The sequence below is a fragment of the Achroia grisella genome, unplaced genomic scaffold (assembly GCF_030625045.1).
Source record: "Achroia grisella isolate CSIRO2021 unplaced genomic scaffold, CSIRO_AGI_Agris_v1 utg856, whole genome shotgun sequence".
NCBI classification, from domain to species: Eukaryota; Metazoa; Arthropoda; class Insecta; order Lepidoptera; family Pyralidae; genus Achroia; species Achroia grisella.
In genome coordinates, this window is record NW_026713045.1 from 173870 (window position 1) to 198594 (window position 24725).

The 24725-nt window shown below is 33.8% G+C and overlaps 3 protein-coding genes across 3 annotated transcripts; 1 reads left to right on the plus strand and 2 right to left on the minus strand.

Annotated features, from left to right (window-relative positions):
* Positions 1 to 496: 496 nt before the first annotated feature.
* Positions 497 to 15269, minus strand: LOC131852715 (ATP-dependent RNA helicase DHX33-like). The gene is made up of 12 exons (XM_059203441.1): positions 14895 to 15269; positions 14152 to 14361; positions 13438 to 13660; positions 12824 to 13008; positions 11689 to 11764; positions 11406 to 11593; positions 9079 to 9252; positions 5808 to 5932; positions 5387 to 5511; positions 4639 to 4803; positions 4115 to 4243; positions 497 to 3700 (listed from the first exon to the last, which is right to left on the minus strand). The coding sequence occupies exons 1-12, from the start codon at positions 15122 to 15124 to the stop codon at positions 3431 to 3433; spliced, it is 2100 nt and encodes a 699-aa protein (XP_059059424.1). The 5' UTR covers positions 15125 to 15269; the 3' UTR covers positions 497 to 3430.
* A 639-nt stretch (positions 15270 to 15908) lies between these two features.
* LOC131852716 (FAD-dependent oxidoreductase domain-containing protein 1-like) lies at positions 15909 to 20500 on the plus strand. Its single transcript, XM_059203442.1, has 6 exons — positions 15909 to 16488; positions 16829 to 17132; positions 17924 to 18260; positions 19169 to 19403; positions 19663 to 19777; positions 20131 to 20500. Exons 1-6 carry the CDS (start codon positions 16216 to 16218, stop codon positions 20268 to 20270), a joined length of 1404 nt encoding a protein of 467 aa, XP_059059425.1. The 5' UTR covers positions 15909 to 16215; the 3' UTR covers positions 20271 to 20500.
* A 31-nt stretch (positions 20501 to 20531) lies between these two features.
* On the minus strand, positions 20532 to 23322 carry LOC131852714 (calcium load-activated calcium channel). Its single transcript, XM_059203440.1, has 5 exons — positions 23093 to 23322; positions 22748 to 22825; positions 22080 to 22254; positions 21648 to 21788; positions 20532 to 20663 (listed from the first exon to the last, which is right to left on the minus strand). The coding sequence occupies exons 1-5, from the start codon at positions 23151 to 23153 to the stop codon at positions 20567 to 20569; spliced, it is 552 nt and encodes a 183-aa protein (XP_059059423.1). The 5' UTR covers positions 23154 to 23322; the 3' UTR covers positions 20532 to 20566.
* Between the last annotated feature and the right edge of the window lie 1403 nt (positions 23323 to 24725).

Below are 24725 nucleotides of genomic sequence, written 5' to 3' on the forward strand. Positions count from 1 at the left end.
AATAGATAGAATATCAAACCATAGATTTTTACCATTACTACTGCCAGTTTCCTTAAATGTGATTGAAATTTCTGTCTGACTACTAAAAATACAGTAGATTAGGATTAAATAGTAATTTCATTTTAGACATTTTTACATTTGTAGCAACATAATGTAATCAGAGCTACCAATGCATTGCAATCTCGCATCAGTTGCTTGTTGGCATTGTAAACAACGTTGTAACATTTTTTTAATTACGAGTTCATTGTATTCGTGTTTTTATTATTGTCAATTTTTATTGTTTATTAACTAACAGAAAATAATAAAAATGTAAGAAATCTTATGGAATGAATTTTCACTGACTAATTCACTGGATACTGAGGTATTCAGTGAATAAATATATTTCCAAAAAGTTAAATATCATCTTATAAATAATTTTAACAAATCATACTGTAATCGCATCTACACAATATTTTATTGTTATTTAAATTAAATAAAACACAAATTTTAACTGGCAATGTACACAAGATATATTTCATCAACAATAAACTGTAAAAATACTTAATACCTTTAAGTTAGATTAACACAACTATATTACCTTATTTCATGTATATTATTAACTTTAATTATATTAGATACCTATAACTATTTATACAATAATGTTAGCACCATGGTACAATTACTGAATGCTAATTATTATTAAAATAGCGTTTTTTTTTTTTATTTAAATTGGATTTTAACAACAATTCTACAATGTTTACTTGTAATTAAATTAAAAATTTATACATAAAGAGTATATCATACCTAATAAGTACCTACATGTGTAAAAATATGAAATAATATTGTTAAAATCAAATTTAAGTGTATTGTAAAAAAATATAGGTATTAATGTAATTTTTATTTACTACAGTTCATTCAATCATTCCTTTATTTTAGTTTTGTATATTAACAATTCCGTAATATTATTTTGAATCGAGCTCTTTCGAGAATGTCTACCGTTTAATATCTTGGTAATCCAAATAGGATTCGATGCTGGTCATAAACTCCTAATCACATTTCGGCGTAAAATCTTTATAATCATCTTTTTAACCGACTTTTGATGTCACAAGCATCAAATATGGCATCATAACACGGCAATGCGGTGTTTATGTATTAAACAGCTAAAGGTTAAAAGCAATATATAAATATAAATTCTGTACGTTATTTTCGCTAGAACTCAAAAACTTCTCCGATTTGACTAATGGATAGCTTTCGTGGTAGTCTCTTCAGACAAGTTACAAAACTGACTTTAATTCCTTGTTTGGATTACTTTTAATAGACGGCTCTTGTGAAGGTAGAAATATCGTAAAACTATCGAACGTGTATAAAGACATTCTGTTTACCTAAAGGAAATTTAAAACTTATCCAAACAAGAATGCGGCCTGAAGCAAAGCAGACCGATATTGAAAAGATGATACTAAACATATTAAAGGAAATATTGCTATTGCAAACATTAGCTTAGCCCTGAATGCGACTCTAATTGGGATTCCATGAACCTCATATTTTATTTTAATCATAAAGACAACCCATAAGTGCTAACAAAGCACTTTCAATGTGATCAATAATTAAGAATGTTAATTCATGAAATAAAAACAGATGAAACAAATAAAAGTATATAAAGTACTTACAAACTACCACAAAATTTTTTTTATTAAAAATGTTATAGGTCTGTCTGTTTGTTCTTCCTAATCCTTGAAACGGCTGGACTGGTAATGACCGGACTTCATTCGCAGTGATATATTTCTAATGTTATAAGGAGTCGCTTAGACATATTTTAGAATTACAATAATTCTAAAATACGTATTTATTAAAAATAAGTTACAATCCACGAGGATGAAATCGCAGGTAACAACTAATAATAGCATAAATATACAAATATATTTATCAACATTGATACACTTAAAGAATTTACACATTTCACTTCTTAATCTAATAATATTATTATATTAGGTTAACAAAATATTGTATTTTGACATTATGATCAAAGTTAGACTACTGGTGTAATATTAAAAAAACAATTACAAATAGATTAAATGATAATTATCTAACCAAAGGGTTAAATTACTTATTTAAACTTACCTTAATTAATCAAAGTATCAGACGACAAATAACGTATCTGGTTCTTAATAAACATATATAGTATAATTCGACAAATATACAAACAAACATAGTCTGCAAACTTTTAACACGCCTCCATTTGCTTGTGAAGCTTATAACCATCTTGAAAGCTCGTGAATAATAAATGGGCCACTGATGAATGTAAACGAACAGAGTACAATTACAACGTTAGCATTCCTCCATTAGAGATAGTACTATATATAACATTTAAGATGCTTTTAACTTTTTAACAAAATTGCTAAGAAATCACTTTAAGGAAAACAATAAAGTCGGTAACAACTGTGGGCGTGCCTCCCCTACAAGTAATAAACCATTAAGGGCATTAAGCAATCTACGTACCTACCGGCTCTCGATAAGGCGATCGTGGATAAATGAGCTCCATCACCAGAGTGATAATGAGAAAAGTATTTACCGATTTTCTTAAAGATGAAAATTTTAACATATTATATTTATATATGTGGAGTTTCGAAGCATAATATTCTGTAATATGGAACATGTACAGCTTTTATTTCTATTCTTTTTTTACCGTTCATAATAATTAATACTTTCTGTTGAAAATCGATTTGTCTAGTTACCTATCTATAAATTATACCATATTTTGAACGAAATTAAAATTTCATCCGATAACGTTTTTGAGTAATGCTTTCTGTTTTTATAAAAAAAATCTTACGTGCTCTTTTATGCAATATATTACAATCAGCTGTAAACACTAAATATAGGGATTTATCAGGTTGCTTTTATTTAAAAATAAAAACAGCCAGCTGTTTATACAAAAAATCATTTTGAGTTTAACACATACAAAATATTATTATTTAAATATTTTGTAACACCAAAATCTATATAAAATATGACTATACCATTACTAATATTTGTTATTAAGCAAAATATTTTGCAATACATAGATAGTAACGCTCTGATAATAACAACAACAAAAACGTTTTGAGTATATTTATATGCCACAAGTGTTTAGAACAAAAACAAAAAGGAACAATTGAATTCCTACAAATAGGAACAAGATAAAGTTTACTACATTGTTTAATTATTTGTATGTTTGAAAAAGTAGTCAGCATAATTATTTAGTCTACTAAATCTTAACTATTAAAAATATGCAATAATTTTAGGCGGAACCTATTCGTCAACATTATGCCATTAAAAATTTGTCCATTCAGAGGTAGACAAGTAAAACATGTGCTTAGAGAACTATATCACATAATATTCAGACAATGAGGATGTTCGACATAAGATGCGATACTATTTTATAGTATACTGTTATACATATTCGATTAAATTAAGGTCACCGATTGGCACGACAGCGGCGAGCATACTCGGGTGCGACCTGATACAACCACTGCGGCTGTATAGCGGAGACAGTGAGGAGGTAGGTGCGACGCGTGTGTAGCAACTCGGAGTAGAGCAGTGCGGGAGGCGACGGCCGCACCGTGTGCAGGACGCTGGACGGGTGCAGGCCGGCCGCGCCGCCCGCGCCCGTCACGTACCGCGACCCCGCACCGCCCCGCGACCACGCGCAGTTAGTGAACAAACCGCTCAGTAAGCATTTCAACACCTGAAATTACAAGTAATCCCTAATCCATTGTACCGACGAGTAATGTGGTAATCCTGAGAGTAAAATTATTTTTTTTCACAAGTTTCACTTATGTCTTTGTCCTTACTACATAAATGAGGGAAATGGGATGGGCGCATTGCTACCAATATACCTATGTCAGGTTAACCTCCGTTTGGTTCCCTTGGTAACCATCGTGAAAAGTTCCTGATGAATTTATCACGATCGGCCTACTGACCTGACCTTTCACGACTTTGTTAAGATGAGCATTCCTTGCGATGCCAACGTAATAACATATAATATGTTGACAACATATTATATGTAATTCAATTATTAGGTCAGGTAGGTATATAGGTCAATTATTATAATGTTGTCTTTGTCATTTTATAAATAGGATATTGTATAACATCACCGTACCTGGTCAGTAGATGGTCCACAGCTGGACAAAGATAAATTTAGCCGTTGACAAACGGAAAGTAGCTGTTGTCGTACTTCACACGCGTACGAGAGATTTTTATGGTTTAGGTAGTTTTCTTTACACCATTGCTAAAATAAATATCGGATACGTTAGTTATGACTTTTGTCAATACATTTCCACACAACAATTATGTATATTTATTTTAATTACAGATATTTATTTTCACAAAATATGATTAACTTAGTACAGAAAATTACAAATATGAATATTTCGATTTAAATAAATATTTCGTGGCTGATAACTGTCTACTAAGTTAACTTATAAAATCTGGGTCTGAAGACAAATAATTTAATAGTACATTGCACTAGCTGTGATCGCGAGTAAATTAATAGTGAACAGCGATTTTAATGGCAGTAACTTAATAGCTTCTTCAACCTAGACGCCGAGTGAAATATAATCTGTGTCTCCCATTAAATAATTCACGTTAAGAATTGACAAACAATTTTATAATGATTATAAGAACCTTTTTCAGTGGTGCTTTGCAAAAAGCTTTATATACGTTCAGAAGAGTGAGATGGTCTCCTAATGGTGATACAAATTTCTGTTTGACCTTAAATGCTTCTTCTCTTTTATGCATTGGCGTGTAAAATACATTTTCGCTTGACAATACTGCTACCAAACTTAAGGCCTGAAAAGAAAAGTTATCCATTACCTATAATATTATATCTCCAGTAAAATATTATTAAATAAAATTAAAGTAACCATATATACTAATCGACAATAGATAACAAAGTCGAATACAATAAAAACTAGTAAGTAATTATTGTAAGTAAATAGTTATTCTTATGAGTGTCATTATTATTCTTATGAGTCATTTTGTTTATGGAAGCAGGATTAAAATTTTATTGACCTTTACACCATAAGTCATAGAAATTCAAATTAATTTTCCTTGCATACATGCATTGACAGCAAGTGATATTTCTGATAAGTCTGAAATTGTTCCTGGGATATGTGAGTAAATCGGGTTTTGACGGGTGTAGTAGCGTGTGCATATGACGAACATGTTAAAACTACATGCAAATATTATACATATTAAAGCTTTCGGACGAAATTCTAAAAATGTATCCATTTCTGTTGGTTGGTTTAAGTGGTTGAACTAAGCAGAGAAAAAGACAGATGAAACAAGGATTTTGGTTTATACTGTTTACTACATTATTACGTGTAAAGTATGGCTATAAAATGTGTAGCATTTATAATTAATAAATTCTTACCTCCTCTAAGCAATTGTATTCAGGTGCAGTCAACAAAACTTTAGCATACTTAGGATCTATAGGAAACGAAGATATCTTTTTGCCAAGCGCCGTCAATTTAGGATTTACGTCGTTATCAATAGCGCCTGAAATGTATCGTTAAAATTATAAACATGTGCTATAAAATTAATTAATTACTATAGGTCAACGGAATGGCAAACCACCAAACAACACGTGACATTCCTATTCCAGAGGAATGTGTTATTTCTCTGTATTGTACTATATTTCGAGCTTCACAGAAAGAATAAATGAAACAGTTTGCCCAGACTAATTTGAAGATATATATATATATCCCTCTCAACAAAAAAGTAGACACTGTCACACACGCGGGCGACAGCTAAAAAAACTATATTTTGTGTTGCAGTTAGAAATTTTGCCTTACCTAATTCTTTTAATAATATTAAAGAAGATTTGACAGAATCCGGTGGAGGTGGCTCAATGAGTGGAAAATTGTTTGGTTCTAAACCAGCTGCTATCAATAATAGTATGGTTGGTGCTAAAGGACATCTGTAATTGACAAAAAAAATATTATTATAACTATATAGTGTTACTATCATTGAAGCGTAAAATACAGTCTATGAAAAAACTTAATACAACATGTACATTTATTTGACGGCCTCGGTGTCCTAGCGGTTTGCGGTAGCGACACAGCTCTTTCGGTTCAATTCCTCGCTCTGTACAAACATTTGTATTATAATTATTTGTATTGATCTGGGTGTTTTCTATATATATTATATAGGTATTACAATAAAAAAATGTTTATAAGTATTTCTATGAGTTGTCTAGTACTTACAGTGACTCATAAAAATGCCCCAATGTTTGACCATTTCGCATTCCATCACCTGTTATGACATGAGGATACAATCAATAAACCTGAACTAATAGTATGTGCTAGCCTTGCTTCTTGGCTTTCGAATAAGCCGCCAATGATCAATTACTATTGGCTGGCTATGAACCTATGCCACTGCAAATCATGAAAACTATTCGGGCATTTTTGACCATTTTGAACAATCTCGCGACATGTGTGATGTTCCGTTTAATCTACCTACCGGCTGAAAATATAAACACTCTTATAGCTACTTAGAAATTCATCTGCTTCCTCCCTCTCTCCTCCACTACTTTTCTTTGTGAGATATGATCAAACGGTAAAAATGCCCCAAAGCGTTTTTAACCTTGTAATCATTGTAATGTCATGACTAGTTTAGCAATAATCATGCAACTTGTATTGTTTAATAGCACATTGGGAGCACTATTACATACTAATGTATCAGCTGTGCGTCTATTGAATTCATTAAGTATGACCACTTTTTGTATCGAGATACACATCATTGGGGCATTTGTGTGAGTAACTTTTGTGAGTCACTGTATAACACAAGATCGCTTGTTGTTGGTAGTAGATGACATTGGGTGCATTGTACTTAGTTGTTATCATATCAATACTAGATGAAAACCCGGCTTCGCTCTGGTAGATATTTCTGTAGTCATCGGCTCTCAAAGAATATTAAAGGTAACCAAGGAGATTCGTAAATCTTCGTTCATTGTCTTTAATAAATGCTATAGTAAATAATAAGTGCAAAAGTATTTATACAAATAGTTTTTATTTTAAATCAACATTCAAAATAAATTAACAAAACATATAACTTTTAAGGTTTATTCTCTGTTAACCTCTTTGTTTTAAGCCCTCACTACTTTGCCAGATATTTAAAAGCAATTGCTTCATCCAAACATCCTTCCCATTGTTGATCGTCATTTTCATTCTTTTTTTTATTTATCCGCGCGATTCTCTGGGATTTGGCGAGTTCCTAGTTTTGTCGCTCCTTCAGTACGACGACGTGGTCCACCACCGTCCTTTTCCCCTTCTTCCTCTTTTTTCTATCCATTTCCTCTTCCATTCAACCTTCCCTCTCGCCCCGCGTTAGCCATTTGCTATGCTCCCACTCTGGGGTCAAGCCCCCATAAACATGCGGGGCTCGGAGCCACAGGGACACCAAGTACTTAGCTTAGTAATTAATTTGTAAGTGCCATACTTGGTTATAGTTTGTTTTTTAATCCGGGAGACTAAATTGACAGGTTTAAATGTCAAATTTTCAAATAATGTTACCTCCTCGGCTGTATGGGCGCAGTTCCCTTTGCCTTTCCGATTAAGGATAAACAGAACCAAAAAAAAATTACCACCTGTAGCGGGGTAGCCATACCAATTTGTTTAATCGGAAACTTTTATTCTAACAAATTAGTTTTAAAGTTTAATATGACGTTTCCATAACAGAATTTTATAATTTACGTACATATACTAATTTTTCCACTACTGTCTTTGAATACAGAATAAAAATATATTTTTGTCGTTTCCGTACAAATAGTAATTTTTACAATATTAATCTACAAACTAACATTGTTTTTCTAACAATCAGTTAAATAATATATGACACTATTAAAAGGTAATTTGTTTTATAAAAAAGGCAGACTAACTGCCTTTTTTATTATTTTAGTGAAAAATAACAAAACCTATTTTGATACAACAACCATATATTTATTAATACCTACTTATACTTTATTAATTTTGTGTTAATGCTTTTTAAATAAACACCGACGCATTATTTCCATTAACCTATAAAAATGGGTAAATACATTAATTTCCAATAGTGCCACAACCTTATTTAAAAAATGCAAATACCTGGGCATTATGTGTGTAATAATAAAACGTGAAGAAATTGTGATTGTTATTAAGTTTTTTTTATAAGTTCATCAGAACAGCGAAACAACATTTTACATTTATTATTAATTGACATGGGACATTGACTTTAATTTTTGTAATTTATATTGTAAAACTTTAAGTTGGGCTAAAAAGGACTTGTATCCAGAGCCGTGAAACTAATTAATAAAAAAAAATATCGTCAAATTTGTCTCGCAATTGGCCAATTTAAAGAAAACACACATAACTGTGTACTCTTTTATCATAAAAAAGTGTAAAAAAATATATTTTCGCGAAACGTCAACGACACATGTCGTATGTCACAGTTCTTTGTGATGGATCTTTGGCACGAACGCACGCGTAGTGTTGATTGTTTGTTAGCTAGTGAAAAGATGACGACTGCAGTTTGTTTGTCAGTGTCATTAGAATTTAACGAAATACTCCATAATCCGAATTTTGCGGATATATGTTGTCGACTCGAAATCAATATTTTTTTTTATGTTTTGTTATTGACATAAGGTTTCGTTCGAGTCTACCGTACCCCTTGACGGAATTATTAATATAGATTATAAGCACTGTATAATGTAATTAAAATACATATATTTGTTTATGATAGGTATATAGTGTTCCCATCAACCCCGGTTAAAACAATTATGAGTGATGAATTATTTATACTTAGTAATTTGCCAGGACCTCTTTACCAGGATTTACCCTCAACCAGATTAATAACTATTGGTCTCATCGCCTTCTTTCACTTGAAAAGTTTGTTTCACGTTTTCGCTGTATAGGTTAATAGATTTAAAATCGTTTTAATTTGTAAAATAATAGCGTGAAATGTTTATTCTCTTTACAGGTCGATTGTCTAAAATTCATATATTATTGGTGACGTGTTGTTATAGTTACATAAAATAATTGCTTGTAATAAATTTCAACTGTTTTGAAACTAAAATAATTGAGTATAGACCTGGAGATCTCCGGCGTCGTGTGCAGCGGGCGCGAGGCGAAGTCAGCTGCGGTGTAGAGGCGGTAGGCGGCGCCGGCGGCCGTGCGGCCCGCGCGGCCCGCACGCTGCCACCCGCCCGCCTGCGAGCACGCGCCCACGCGCAGCCGCTCCGCGCCCGACCACCCGCACCACGTCCTGACACACCGACACACTACACCATCGAGACTCGCGCATGGCCGCGTGCTCGCAGGCGGCCGTGCGGCCCGCGCGGCCCGCACGCTGCCACCCGCCCGCCTGCGAGCACGCGCCCACGCGCAGCCGCTCCGCGCCCGACCACCCGCACCACGTCCTGACACACCGACACACTACACCATCGAGACTCGCGCCTGGCCGCGTGCTCGCAGGCGGCCGTGCGGCCCGCGCGGCCCGCACGCTGCCACCCGCCCGCCTGCGAGCACGCGCCCACGCGCAGCCGCTCCGCGCCCGACCACCCGCACCACGTCCTGACACACCGACACACTACACCATCGAGACTCGCGCATGGCCGCGTGCTCGCAGGCGGCCGTGCGGCCCGCGCGGCCCGCACGCTGCCACCCGCCCGCCTGCGACCACCCGCACCACGTCCTGACACACCGACACACTACACCATCGCGACTCGCGCAGGGCCGCGTGCTCGCAGGCGGCCGTGCGGCCCGCGCGGCCCGCACGCTGCCACCCGCCCGCCTGCGAGCACGCGCCCACGCGCAGCCGCTCCGCGCCCGACCACCCGCACCACGTCCTGACACACCGACACACTACACCATCGAGACTCGCGCATGGCCGCGTGCTCGCAGGCGGCCGTGCGGCCCGCGCGGCCCGCACGCTGCCACCCGCCCGCCTGCGAGCACGCGCCCACGCGCAGCCGCTCCGCGCCCGACCACCCGCACCACGTCCTGACACACCGACACACTACACCATCGAGACTCGCGCATGGCCGCGTGCTCGCAGGCGGCCGTGCGGCCCGCGCGGCCCGCACGCTGCCACCCGCCCGCCTGCGAGCACGCGCCCACGCGCAGCCGCTCCGCGCCCGACCACCCGCACCACGTCCTGACACACCGACACACTACACCATCGAGACTCGCGCATGGCCGCGTGCTCGCAGGCGGCCGTGCGGCCCGCGCGGCCCGCACGCTGCCACCCGCCCGCCTGCGAGCACGCGCCCACGCGCAGCCGCTCCGCGCCCGACCACCCGCACCACGTCCTGACACACCGACACACTACACCATCGAGACTCGCGCATGGCCGCGTGCTCGCAGGCGGCCGTGCGGCCCGCGCGGCCCGCACGCTGCCACCCGCCCGCCTGCGAGCACGCGCCCACGCGCAGCCGCTCCGCGCCCGACCACCCGCACCACGTCCTGACACACCGACACACTACACCATCGAGACTCGCGCATGGCCGCGTGCTCGCAGGCGGCCGTGCGGCCCGCGCGGCCCGCACGCTGCCACCCGCCCGCCTGCGACCACCCGCACCACGTCCTGACACACCGACACACTACACCATCGCGCCTCGCGTACCACCACCGCACCTTGACAATTCCATCATATCTTTCTCCTTTTTTGTGCAACCCTCGCCTATATACCTAAACACAGCAACATCGCGTTATCTGATGATACAAGTAATTATCATTTTCGACTAAGAAATCTCAGGCTTCAACCGACAGATTAGATAGCACGCTGTTTAGTAGCAGAATTAAGTAACTCCCACTCAATGTTGTACGGTATTAGTGTGCACGTCCGTCCTCCACACAAATACCGCACAACATCGCGCCCAGCGCCCCACGACCGTCAATCATATCACCTTTGTACTGTGGCAACTGTTGCCTATATAGATGAATAGCACAGCAGACATCACGTTACCTGGTGATGCCCTTAGTATATTACTATTCTCGAGGACTGAAAAATCTCAAGCATCAACCGAAATGCAGCTTAGCACGTTGTTTAGCAGTAATTAAATATTCAGTACAGGTATAGTCAGAAAGGATATATTAAATTGCAAGGATTTGAAAGTATACATTGTAACGAATAATTTACAATGTACTGTACTCCATTACTCCTAATACAATAATACAGTTTTGTCAATTAACTACATTTCTTAGACTTTGGTAACTAGGTACCTTAACCGTACAAAAACATACACGATTTTTTTTTAAATCATTTCATAATGAGATTGTCAATCATTAGTCACCTCAAGAACAATATTATTCTTAAAAAGCGTTTCGTTTAGATAATCATTCACGTTGCACGGGTCAGCTAGTACCTACATAAATGTAAACAATGGTATTCTAATAATATCAAAAGATCAAGAATACCTTTCTTTGACAACGCCCGTATCAATGACGCACTTAATAGTTGGAATGGTGACAGATGCCTCGGCTATGTTAGTCGCTAAGACAATTTTCCGCATGCCCGGTGGAGTATCCTTCCATACTTGTAACTGTTTCTGGGCTGGAAGACCAGCATACAATGGACACACCCTAATAGGTGGCCCAGGTGCTTCCTGTAATTCAAAATATAAAATATATGTAGCGGTAACGGTAGCGAACATGTAGCGGTATATTTATAAAAATAGGTCATTAAAAAATATTTACTTACTTTAGCAATTTGCTTAATATTATACATGACAGTCTCAATTTCTTCTTGGCCAGTTAAAAATACAAGGAAGTCATGGCTGGAACATTATTATAATCTTAAAAAAAAGTAAATATATTATCATAGATATAAATAACATGTATCTATTTTCATTGATTACTTGAACTCAATTCCGAGCACAGCGCTCCTAAGGAGTGACAGACACTCTAGTAATAGTGTAAAGTATTACATATAACAGAGTAGTGAAGTTCTAGTTATGTAGTAACTAAAGAAAGATTGCAAATAAACATGCACAGAATTGACCAATTATTATGATTATTTATAAAACTATTCATTATCTTAATTTAAAATTTTGAATATTTTAAACACAATAGTAAATGAAATAAAATATTGCTTATTATTTTTTCTGTTCTTTAAGATTGGAAATATGTGTATATATATATATATGTTAAAAAAATTAAGTAAGTAATTCATTAAGTAAATTATTTTCCCTTTCAGTTTAAACATGGATCTACACAGAAAAGTTAATAACAAATTCTTGTCTTGTCAACATGCGATGGAAAGATGTATTTTGAACCTTAAAAGAACACAAAAAACCAGAAATACAGACATCCGAAAGAAGACCAAATTGACAGATGCTCTCCAGTTCAGTTTGAAACAAAAATGTAACTTGGTGCGATACAAAGACAGGAGACGGACTAATGTAATGACAAAATGGTTGGGTACAACAGGCAAAAGAAAAGTAGGACAGCAGTAAAAAAGATGGGCAGATGACACAAAAAACATAGCAGGAATAGACTGGATGCAAACTGCCATGGATAGAGAGAGATGGCAGAAGATGCAGGAGGCTTTTACCCGAGGGGTCTACATAATAAGAAAAAAATATAGTAAATAAACCAAAAAATAAATAACAATAATAAGTATAATGTTTGAAAAATATTATGTGGATTTTAAAGCTATAATAATAATAATAAAACAGTTTAAAGGCATATGTAACTATTACAGAAACAGTAAAATTAATGTTTATAGCCAGTATTCAGAGTCGAATATAAGAACCTATAATAAGAAGATCCTTTAATAATTTAAATAACTTATAATGAAAGTAACAATATGCTGTAAATTATATAACTGCACATACTTAGGCGGTGTTGTGGCATGGAGTTGAAATATTGTACAAACTGCAGCATATTGATAATCTTCTTGTTTCAATTTTGAATGATAAATAGTTACAGGATATGTCCTGCCTTCTAAATATATAACTGGACAATTATCATAGTATTGTCTGAATGTATCTACATCCATTGTGGCTGACATTATGATTACCTAAAAATAAATTACAGTGATAGTATCAAAGACATGATCTATATTTATATAATTAGTCTGAAAGTGCATATCACCCTCAAATCCAATTCAGTAAAATGAAGAACTTTACCATTGAATATAACAACTTCTAAATTAAAAAGCTGTAGTTACAATATTAACATAAGGGAAATATACTTAATAACAATATACAGTATACAAATGTAGAAAAATCCTATTACAATTTTAGCATAATATGATTATTTTTGACAGTTCTTAAATAAAATCTAAATCATAGACTAAAATATCAATACAACATATCAATGAAGCAAATATAGACACTGCTTAAAAATAGATCAATAATTTAGATCTTATTGTAGATAATCATTGTATTGTAGGCATAGGGCAAGATAAAGAACTGATGCCAAATTTAGTTTTGTCACTTAAACATACCTTTAGTGGATTTGATTTATTCCCATTTCTTTCTTTTTGTGCTAATTTAACTATACCAAATAGAACATCTGTACTAACAGTACGCTCATGAGCTTCATCAAGTATCACTATGGAATATCTTCGTAACAATGGATCTAGTATGGCTTCTCTAAGCAACATACCATCTGTCATGTACTTAACCTTAGTTTTTGTACTAGTAACATCCTCAAACCTTACACAGTACCTGAAAAAAATATTTATTTAATAAAATATTCTTAAATGTGCGTTTTGTGACCCAGGTACCTTGGCATCTAACTATTATACTAATATTATAAATGTGTATGTGTATGAGTATAGATGGATGGTTGTTACATTTTCATGCAACAAACTTCTAAATGGATTTTAATGAGAGCATCAGAATAACACATAATAGGCTATAAATTTCATATGTAAAACTATGCCAGCAGTTTTACATACATAAAATTATACAATACTATGGATGCAAGATTGTGAAATGAACTATAATCCTATACTTATAAGAATTATGGTGTGATGCCTCCATATACTGCACTTTCACTGATTTATCTCACTCTTCAAACTAAAACTCAGCAAGCTCTTTAACAATAAAAAATAGGTGAAACAAAGGTACACAGGGTTATTTTGTATTATGCCTACCTTGGTCATATAATTATAAAATACATCATTTTAAATATCTAAAACAAACAGTAGACTTACCCAACTATAGCACCTATTTCAGTGTTCATCTCAGATGCAACACGAAGAGCTATTGTGATAGCTGCTACCCTTCGTGGTTGGGTTACTGCTATAATTCCATTACCCTCAAGCCTGTGTTCATGTAGCAATTGAGGAATCTGGGTTGTTTTACCACTACCTGTTTCACCAATCAAAATCATTGTTTGGTGTTTCTTTATCTCCTCTATTAATCTGTAATTTTATGTGAAAACATAAAATTGTTTAAAATAAAAAGAAAGTGCTATATGATATATAATTTCTATAGAAATTAAAAATATGTTTTAATCCAAAAACATGTGTATATTGATGATGAGGAAAACATATTTTTTAGAATTTCTATACAGTCTGTTCAGAATGGATCTATTAAATATAGTTCAAGGTCTTCACTCATTAGTATATATAGATGTTCTAAAAATATTGTTAGTCAAATTATGAGTAGTAATGAGGACTTAATTATGTAACCATATTAGGAAGAGCTCCATATGGTCATCTCTAAAAACCATCATTGTTAATTCCTGGTGAATTATATATATATACCCATCCTATCCTCCTTCGCTAGTGCCTTGCCTGTGTACGTGTATTAGCCCCAAATTGCGATTTGTACTCAAATATTTATATCTACTAAGAAAAGTTTAAGAAACAACAAGTAGTTATTAGTATATAAAACGTGGATTAAAACATTATTACAAAAAAGGCATGTAATGAACTCTCTATTTAATACTAACCTGCCACGGACAGAATAAACAGGTAAGTTTCTTCTTGCTTCTTGTAAATTCTCGGTAGGGATTGTCTTTGGTAAGGTTTTTGCAATTTGCACATTAACTTTACCCTTTTCAACCACATGTGAATTTTCTCTAAACAGTTTCAACTTTTTGACTGATAGGTTATCAACAATAGTAGCTTTCCTTTTGAGTCCATTATCGCCTCCAATAATTGTTGTATACTTAGAATCCATGGCAAATATATTTATACATTAATATAGACTAATCACTATAATTAATAGGTTAATAAAAATAATTATTTTTATTGTGGTTTTAACTTCAGTATTTACAGTTTTTATAAAAGTACTCTGTGTTTGTGTCCCGTCGCAGAACAATAACAGAAGCAATAGAAATCGCAATGCGACAGCAACAAACGCAATATGATTATGACACTTATGAGAAGTTAGAATTTATGTATAAATACTTAGAGATAGTTCGTAATTTCGAAAGTTTATACTAATTAGGTATGTTGTTGTTTTTAGGTACTTGTATTAGTTTTTATTTATAGACGCGTTATAATGTGATACAGTGCAACCAACCAACAAAATTACTTGTACGAGAATTCTTTCGTCTTTGGGACGTTCTACAAAGACTATCATATGAGATTTAAATGTGTGGGAATAATTTGTTTCGAACGAAGTATAATTTTGGGTACATAATGGACTTGCATACTGAATAAATTCTGTTATAATATTTATCTATGAATAGAAATATTAAGAATCTTACTGTAAAAAGTGATGACGATCTAACAAAACTGTTCCTAAGTGACAATCTTCGAATACATTTACTCGATCTTTTTTGACATATTAGTAACTTCATAATCACAATATTGCTGAAATAGCTGCTATTTGAATTTGGATTCTTCATTCTAATATAGGTCTCCTTCTTGGGCACGAACAACATGACAGAGGTCATCCCAGACTGTCAATGTGCCATATTGACAACTGACAGAGAAAAGACGAATGTATGATGCATTAATGAAAAGATTTGGCGATATCGCCTTGAAGAATTTTTGAATTTCATGGAAATACTACTGAAGATTAGGCTGTATGGTCTCGTACCTTTGCCTATCCACTTGTGGATAAAATATACCACTACTACTACTGTATATATGAGTTTGAGTTGAGTCTGTTTCTATTATTCAATTATCATGAAATGTGCTTAAAATACAAAATCAATATATTGTTATCTGTTTTGTAAATACTCCTTATTAAAGACTTATTCTGCACTAAAATATTATAAAAACTACCTATACAAAGAGTTAGCGAAATTAAGAAATTTCGTCATGATATTTATGAAACTTTTCAGTCATATTGTAAATAAAAATATATCTAACCTCCGGCACTACAGAAAAGATAATCCTTTTGTCAAAACATGGAAAGTAATTGCGAAGGATGCGCCTGAGTTTCTGGGTATTAATAAAAAAAAGCCTGTTTATCCTGAACATGTAGACATTGTTATTATTGGAGGTGGTTTCATTGGGTCGGCAACAGCGTATTGGTTAAAAAGAAGAGCCGCAGATGGATTATCTATAGTTGTATTAGAAAAAGATATTACTGTAAGTATATTAGTCCGTGGTCAAATTACGATATCTAGTTTTTTTTTAATGCAATGATGCAATCACCTCGATGGATATTTTTTTTTATGATAATGGAATGGTGCATCCAAAAAAAAAACGGTTTACACGGTGGGGGGTGAGGGACGATAAGATGAGCATGAGCTCTGATCAGTTAGCCCATGTGCTTTAAAGTATAATTATTTAAGTTTTAATTGATTAGACATGAGTGTCCACTTGAAACTTATTTATTCTACATGTTGAATTTTTCATTAATTTCTTTGACCTATCATCAGTAAGTCTGACATTTGCATAATTTTTCAACATATGCCTTTTATTTCAGTATAAAAATATACAAAACAATATTTCACTTGGAACACTTACTCAACATTTTTCTTTGCCTGAAAATGTTTTTTTATCTCAGTATGGTACAGAATTTATAAGGAAAGCTAAAGAAAATTTAGGTGATGATGTGGATGTTCAATATAATCCAAGTGGATATTTGGTGTTAGCTAGTGAAAAATATGCTGATAAGTTAGAAACAACTGTGACTATACAAAAAGAATATGGTCTTAAAAATGAATTACTGACACCAGATGAAATTAATTCAAGATACCCATGGATTAACACCAAAGATGTACAACTTGGTAAGATGGTTAATTATATGTTTTTCTAGTAAAAAAGAAAAGAAACAAACAGAACTTAATGGACAAAACATTACAGTGGAAATTTCAGAATTACTGTGGTAATATTAATTGCCTCTCTAATGTTTTGCCATTTTTGTGAAAAACATGTCAAATGCCCTTTACTATTGTTTCATGTGCGTTAAGGGATTGCATTTACAAATCTACTTAATGATGCTTTAGTACAATTTTGAAATAATTTTTCTGCAGTACTAAAAATTATATGTATCTATAATAATAATCTAGGCAATTCACACCACCATTTAGGTAAGTTTAACAGAGCTGCATTAGACAACTGATAGAAATATGTAAATACATACATTTTTTCTATATATTTAATACATCATGTATAGTGTGACAATCTAAAATAATGAAATGGTGCACACATCTGCTCTAGTGGTATACTATGGCAGGGCACCAGTGGAGGATGATAAAATGTTCAACCTACCATATGAGGTTAGGTCAATTAGCCCACCATGACAAATTCACCTGGAATTAGCCACCATGGTTTACAGGGGAACCATGTGGAAGTGAACCTGACATGGTACATAGATAAACTAAGGTGGAGCATTAAAAATGCTAATAAACATCCCATGATTAATGGACTGCGCTTAAGGTTGTGTGATGTGTGATAAACAGCTTGGTCATGTGAACAATGGATCACTATCATTTGATTATCCAATAAAATATGTAGTCTTAAGAGTTTATTTTACATTGTTTGTGTACATTTAAAAACATGAACTATTTTGTTTCAGGGTGTATAGGATTAGAATCAGAAGGTGTAGTTAATTCTTGGGCATTATTGAAAGGCCTTGTACAAAAAGCACAACAACTTGGAACTATTTATGTAAATGCTGAAGTAGTGGGATTTGAAATGGAAAAACAACGTGATGTTTTGATGGAAGGTGTGTCTCCTGGTACATATGAAAAAATAAACAAAGTTGTATATAGAACACCTGATAATGAAGAATATGCTATCAAGTTTGCTGCTTGTATATTGGCAGCTGGGCATGAGTCAGGAGAAATAGCAAAATTGGCCAAAGTGGGACAAAGTGAAGGACTTCTTTCTATACCTTTACCCATAGAATCAAGGTGCAATATTGTAACATGACCATTACACTACTAAAATTCTTGAATTAAGCATCCTCGAAAATGAATTTATTAACATTTATCATCATTAAATTTTATTAGTACTTGGTCTTAATAAAACCAAGTGATGAATCATATTACTCTATCTCATAGTTTTTGTATTGTCATGTAATATTAAAATTTAGTAGATAGGCTATTTTATTTTATGTGTGCAATATATACAACTGAATGGGCTTTCTCCGTGCACATCACCTCAAATTCATATATATTCATTTAAATTTTGTTTGTGTGTATTTTTGTATAAGCATTATGCTATACTAGAGTACTTATCGATTTGTCTCTTCATAGACTTTATAAATGTTTTCAGGATACCAAGTAGCTTGCTTTGTAGGTTTGATTTGAAGCATGTGATATGGCAATGAACAACAGATGTCATGTGTTATGTGTATGGATCACATACCTTAGTCCTCATGAATGGCAATACATGAAGGCCATGGGCATCACATGACAAGGTGATATGTATATAAGCGACAGTTGTTAAATTAGGCTTCCCGCCAATGGCAGACAGTATGCCAGTTTCATAGAAAAGGGTGCAAATCGCAAGTTATTGTATACCGTCATATTACAGATCATCACAAATAATCGTAGTTAAAGTATTAGTTCATATTATAAGTAAAACTTGATCAATATTTAAATACTATATGTAAAAAAGTAAACAATATAATTGTTCACTCCCAGAGGGACAGCAGAGGAGATGGCTACGACGAACATGAGGTTAGAGAACCCATCGTAGCATCGTGAATTAACCCCAATAGTTTCTGACGTTGTGAAGTTGAGCCATCATGTACCATGTCGGGTCGATTATTATTATTATAAGCTGCTTAATAATATATTATTTTTATTTTTTATAGACAATATGAGATATATTCTATAGAAAATGAAGCTAAGAAAACTGGACTTAATACTCCCATTGTAATGGATACTAGTGGTTTGTGGTTAAGGAGAAATTGTTTGGAAGACAACTTGTTGTGTGGATTAGTTCCGTTAATTAGAGACGACAGCAAAACATTATCTAAAGAAGATTATTACAAAAATATTATAGAGCCAACATTGATCAACAGATTCCCAAACACGACTGGAGCCCAGGTACACTTGGCCATTCATAAATATGAATACCAGTAATGATATATCAGGGGATATTTAATTATTAATTAATTTGCACACAATGAATTTCTTTGTTTATACCCAACGTCGAAAAAAATAATTTACGCTTTTATAATTTTTGTTTGCCTATGCGTTTGTACACGCTAATATAAGTTACGGCTTAACCGACTTGAATTAATGAAACTTTCATTGAGTATTGTAGCAAAGTCGTTTTTGTTTAATTCAATTCGAATTATTATAGGTACTAAAAATTTCTAGTGAATTACAAGACTGCAACACATACGATGATACTGGTATTTTGGGCCCTCATCCATATCACAACAATTTGTACATAGCAGCAGGATTTGGCAAGTATGGTAAGTATATGTAATCCAGCTGGATGCGTAATTGCGCGTACACACAGTAATAAAACAAAACTCATGCTAACTGATTTGAGGATTTCCTTTTGAATATAATTTTATGTAATTGGTATAATACTGCTATTTTTGCTATTCCAAGAACTGAGATATATATTATGATAAATTTAGACCTCTTAAGGCTTTCGAAACACACACGATATTTGATTCTTTAAAACATTGACGTAATAACTCGTTTGAACTCATACCATAAATAGATTTCAACTTTGTACAAAGTAGACCTTGGTATTTCAGTAATGCTTGTTTTCATGGACTAAGATTAAATAATTTATTTACAATAATCTTTCTTTCAGGTTTACACCATGCTCCAGGAATCGGTAGAGCTATTTCAGAATTAATAATTGATAGTCACTATTCTACAATAGATCTAACAAGATTGGGATTTGATAGGCTACTTATTAATGAGCCATTAGTAGAATTTAATATATATTAATTTAGGTAACTAAGATACATGTTTTGTATACAAAGTATGGGTTGTTTTAAAGAATTTGATGTGTAACAACAACTCAGGAAAAAAATACAATTCCATGTAATGCTGAAAAATGTTAACTTAAAGGAATATAATTTAAATTATGATCCTTTAAGTTAACTTTTTTTTAAAATTAGGGATAATATTATAAATTTGGTTATTCAATAAACCAGTACTAGTGAATGTAAATAATACAATGGTTAAATTACAATATTTAATTATTTGAAATAAATTATTCTATAATTTACATTATGCAATTATTACTTGAACTGTGCTGGTGGCGGTACAAACAGTGCACCTCCTTGTTTAGATGCGGCACGAGAAGGCGCAAATCCTAAAAGCTTTTGAATGTTTTGTCTGCAAGAAAAAATACATGTTAGAAACAAAATATAGTTACAATAACAAAAGATAATATTTTTTATCTTTATGTGAAATTCCTCACTAGGTACAATTTCTTCAATGATCTACATACATCTACAGGGTAGCATATAATAACTTATAGTGGAGATGAGTACATTTCTTTAACTTTTAGGATTCCAAACTAAAAAGATAAAATGGATATCCTTGAGATGTGGAAAAGTAAAAAGATAAAATGGGGTATCAGTATTTAACAAACAACCTTTTTTAATTTTCGAAAACTAATATTAAAGCCTAATAAACAAACCAAAGCTGATTTCTTAAGTTGGCCCAAGGCAAAAATAAATGTATGTCTAAGTGTCCTATTATGACTAGGATGATGCACGGGAATTAATTTTAAAATTAATTATGAAAGATCATGTCAGCACAATGTAGATGTGATAAACACCGTATTTGGGACATTTATATCTATATAATAAAAAAAAACTGTTTATGTAATTATATTAGCAAACTAGCTAATAGCCAACCTGATGGTCAGCAGTAACTGTCGCCTAAATATATACATAAACAGCATCATGAACATCACAATCATGTGACATTCATTATACCACTGATATATTGATATGCATCATAGAGTAGACTAAGCTTCTCATCACTTACAGTTCACTAGTAAATATTCAAGGCATTTGTATTGTAACACTATGAAACAATTTATTGAGAGAACACAACCTGTTAACCGGGAATTTCTTTTTTAATTACGCAGCATATAACGGGCATTGCCCCTTACTAATATGTGTTAGTATGTCAGCACAATATAATTTAATGTATATATTTTTTGTATGGAATATTCCACCCTCTCCAGGTTTCAGGGTGTTGCAGAAATTTTAAAAATCTAGGTATACATATGTCCTACATGTACACAAAAGTATGATGTTTCACATATTTAGACATCCCGCTCGGTTAACAGGTTAACATAATTCTTACCTTATACTCATTGTGCACAGAATGTATAAGAATATGAAGGAACAATCTGTATAGTCATCTCCTGATAAGTTCCTGTGGCTTAAACCCTGAATCCAAGAAATTGGATAGAATGGAAGCTTAGCTACAACTCTACCATCAAATCTGAAAAATAACTTTTATAATTAAACATTGTAAGTGTTAGTGTGTTCATTTAAATAGTATTTTAAACATGTTATTACATATTTAATTATTAATAATCCTAAGTATAAATACCTTAAATTACTATTTGTATGGAAATATTAAGTACTAACAATAATTTAATTAATGATTTTCATCCCAATTTAGGTAAGGTCTGACTAATTTGGGAAAGTATAGGCGCCTCTATTTGTGGGTATATAGTGTGGCAGTTTTTATACATAATATTAAGTTAATTGAGAAGAGTGTCTTACTTACATACTATTGAACATGCTAAGTAAAGCTGTAAAGGCAAAACCAATAGCAAACATTGATTTCATCTTGACCAAGGACAGATCCCTATTATTATTCTTTAATCTTTCCTCCTCTCTTTCAATTTTCTTCTTATGTTGTTTGTCCAAAGAATCACCATGAGCTTCTTTTCGTTTCTCCACTGAAAATAATTTGAAAGACAAACATTTTGCAGCTACTGTGTGTGTTTAGTACACCGCTATACTCCCTATGGTTGCAACTATTACAATCATATTATGGTAATAGTTGCATCATTTCTCTTTATTATGTATTTACAAATGCAAATGCAACTGACTGTAACTTCAATTTATATCAAATCTTGTATTTAAATATTTAACTGCTTTCTGTACATATAATACACCTTTTTAGTATCCACACTTTCAGTTCCCAAGATTGAACAGGTCTGACCATGATTGAAGATTACAGATAACACAAAGTAAGTTCCAATGTAGTAATTAATCAAAAACTATAAGTAATCCATTTATGAAGTAGAAATAAATTGTCAATTGTCTAGTACCCATAACACAAGCTCTTGATTAGTTTAGGACTAGATAGTGCTGTGTGAAATATCCCGTTATACTATTATTATTATACTGATCAAAACCAAAAATAAACAAAATAATATCAGAACATACATTTCTTACTCTGTCTCTCTACTTCAACTTTTAGTTTTTGAAATTTTTCTGTTCTATAAACTAGTATCCAAGTGAGACCTGTAACACAATAATTATTTTAATTAAATCCATCAAATATGATAAATGTTAATTGGCTGATAGCAAATATACAAGGAATAAAAAAAAAATCAAACAAGTAAAATCCATTAGTTATGCAGAGTTTTATAGTTGCAATTATGATAAATATAAGAGCCATGCCCAATTTCTTTTCAATCAAAAACAATTTATCTGATCATAAACCACAGTTACTCGAATTATGTCTGTAAATAGCGTTACCGTCTATAAATATATTTTATAAACAATTACCTTCTCCTAAAAATGCCGTGCAAATAGATATAAAAACGATTAATAAAGAATCACTCCACATTATTAATTTTGTTTTATAAATTAAAATTCTCAAACGAAATCCTCATATAAAAATTACAATTACTTAATAAAGTAAGTACACTTCTCGTACTCTGAATAAAATCAAATTAAGGAGGTTGATTTCATTGGAGTTGATAGATATTCTTTTTTTTAACACGAAGAGTAAATGTCAAGTTTTCAATTAATGTTACCAGCTGCAATGTCTGTAATGGTGTAGTTCAGTACCGATATGTTGAATCGTAACTTTTAATTTTTGATAGTTAGTTTCATAGCGTTCTCGGAATGTATCACTTAGCATTTCAATTATTCTAAAAAACGCCATTTCTTTCATAGAAAACAGGTATAACTTACAGTTGTAGTGATGACCCTAAATTTAATATTTATATCATATCAATTTTCTTTTACGCGCTTTAATAAAATACCTACAGATTATACACATTCAATCAGTGTAATAAAACTTTTATAAGAAACGATAATTAACATTAATTTTAGGTATCATCATTGAAGACAAACTAAATAGAGAATAAATATTGGATCGAAGATAAACCTTTCCTCGAAGCTCTAAAAATAAAAATAAACACCAATTTACACTAAAAACAGAAATTAAACACTTGATTCAATGCAACGAAAAGACCTATTTAACTTATTTTTTTTTTCTTTATTAATAGATTCTATGTTGTTATTTTATTACATTTACGTATCCATTTGATGTCACACCTTCAGTGTTTTTTGAAAGAATTATATAAAAACCGGACTTGTAATTAATCTATGCCCACAACTAGGGCATATAATAGAGCGTGCAAGTTCAATTAATCGCAAAAAAGTATTAGACCCTAACCAATATTAAAGAAAAGTTTAGAAAGGAACTAATTGAGTCTACCGGTACTTTGGGCCAAAATAAATGTAATGCAACGCTATGAATGATTTCAAATTCTCTATGCTCAGATGAAATCATTTCCTTTTCCGTCCTGACGAAATCATCTCATTCGTTCAATTTACCCCATCAACTGCAAGATTCTCCTATAATTTGGAGAAAAATTTACCTATTTTTAATAGGAGGAACTGAATTTTCATGTACATATTTATAAATAAGAAATGTGTTATTATAATTACATTATTGTAAATACTAGTTACTATAATTACTAATTGCTGCATGTTATTAAGTAATTATTATTTTTAGTATTAAGAACACAAACTATGTGGACATTTAAAAAATACTTCCCTAACTCTGAACTTCAACTAAACCTTGTGGGTATTATTCAGTGTATGCCTCTTCTTTTGAGATTGCGCTGTTTGTGGGAGCTGATAAAAATAATTTTAAGATCTGTTATAATTAGGTTCGATATAACGGCGTGCGGGGTTGACATGTTTAGCGGCTATGTTGGGGCCGCTAAATTGGTGACGACGACGTGATTGAGGGTGCGTTGTACGATGTTGGGGAAGTATTTATACTATGTAGTATATATTACAAAATTACCATCCATTTAGATAATAAAACAAAATCAAACCTTGTACTTTGATCACAGTTTTATTACTGAAGTTCTAATAGACTATAAAAGTTTATTTTACTTTT

Bases quoted from the DNA above. Each gene is read 5' to 3' on its own strand.
- LOC131852715 (XM_059203441.1), bottom strand. From the start codon at position 15,124: ATGGATTCTAAGTATACAACAATTATTGGAGGCGATAATGGACTCAAA. The intron at 13,009-13,437 runs GTATGTTTAAGT...ATTTATTTTTAG, and splicing joins ATAAATCAAATCCACTAAAG to GTAATCATAATGTCAGCCAC. The intron at 3,701-4,114 runs GTACGGTGATGT...TTGTAATTTCAG, and splicing joins GTGGACCATCTACTGACCAG to GTGTTGAAATGCTTACTGAG.
- LOC131852716 (XM_059203442.1), top strand. From the start codon at position 16,216: ATGATATTTATGAAACTTTTCAGTCATATTGTAAATAAAAATATATCT. The intron at 16,489-16,828 runs GTAAGTATATTA...CTTTTATTTCAG, and splicing joins TATTAGAAAAAGATATTACT to TATAAAAATATACAAAACAA. The intron at 17,133-17,923 runs GTAAGATGGTTA...ATTTTGTTTCAG, and splicing joins CACCAAAGATGTACAACTTG to GGTGTATAGGATTAGAATCA.
- LOC131852714 (XM_059203440.1), bottom strand. From the start codon at position 23,153: ATGTGGAGTGATTCTTTATTAATCGTTTTTATATCTATTTGCACGGCA. The intron at 22,826-23,092 runs GTAATTGTTTAT...ATTGTGTTACAG, and splicing joins CACGGCATTTTTAGGAGAAG to GTCTCACTTGGATACTAGTT. The intron at 22,255-22,747 runs GTATGTTCTGAT...AATTATTTTCAG, and splicing joins AGAGAGACAGAGTAAGAAAT to TGGAGAAACGAAAAGAAGCT.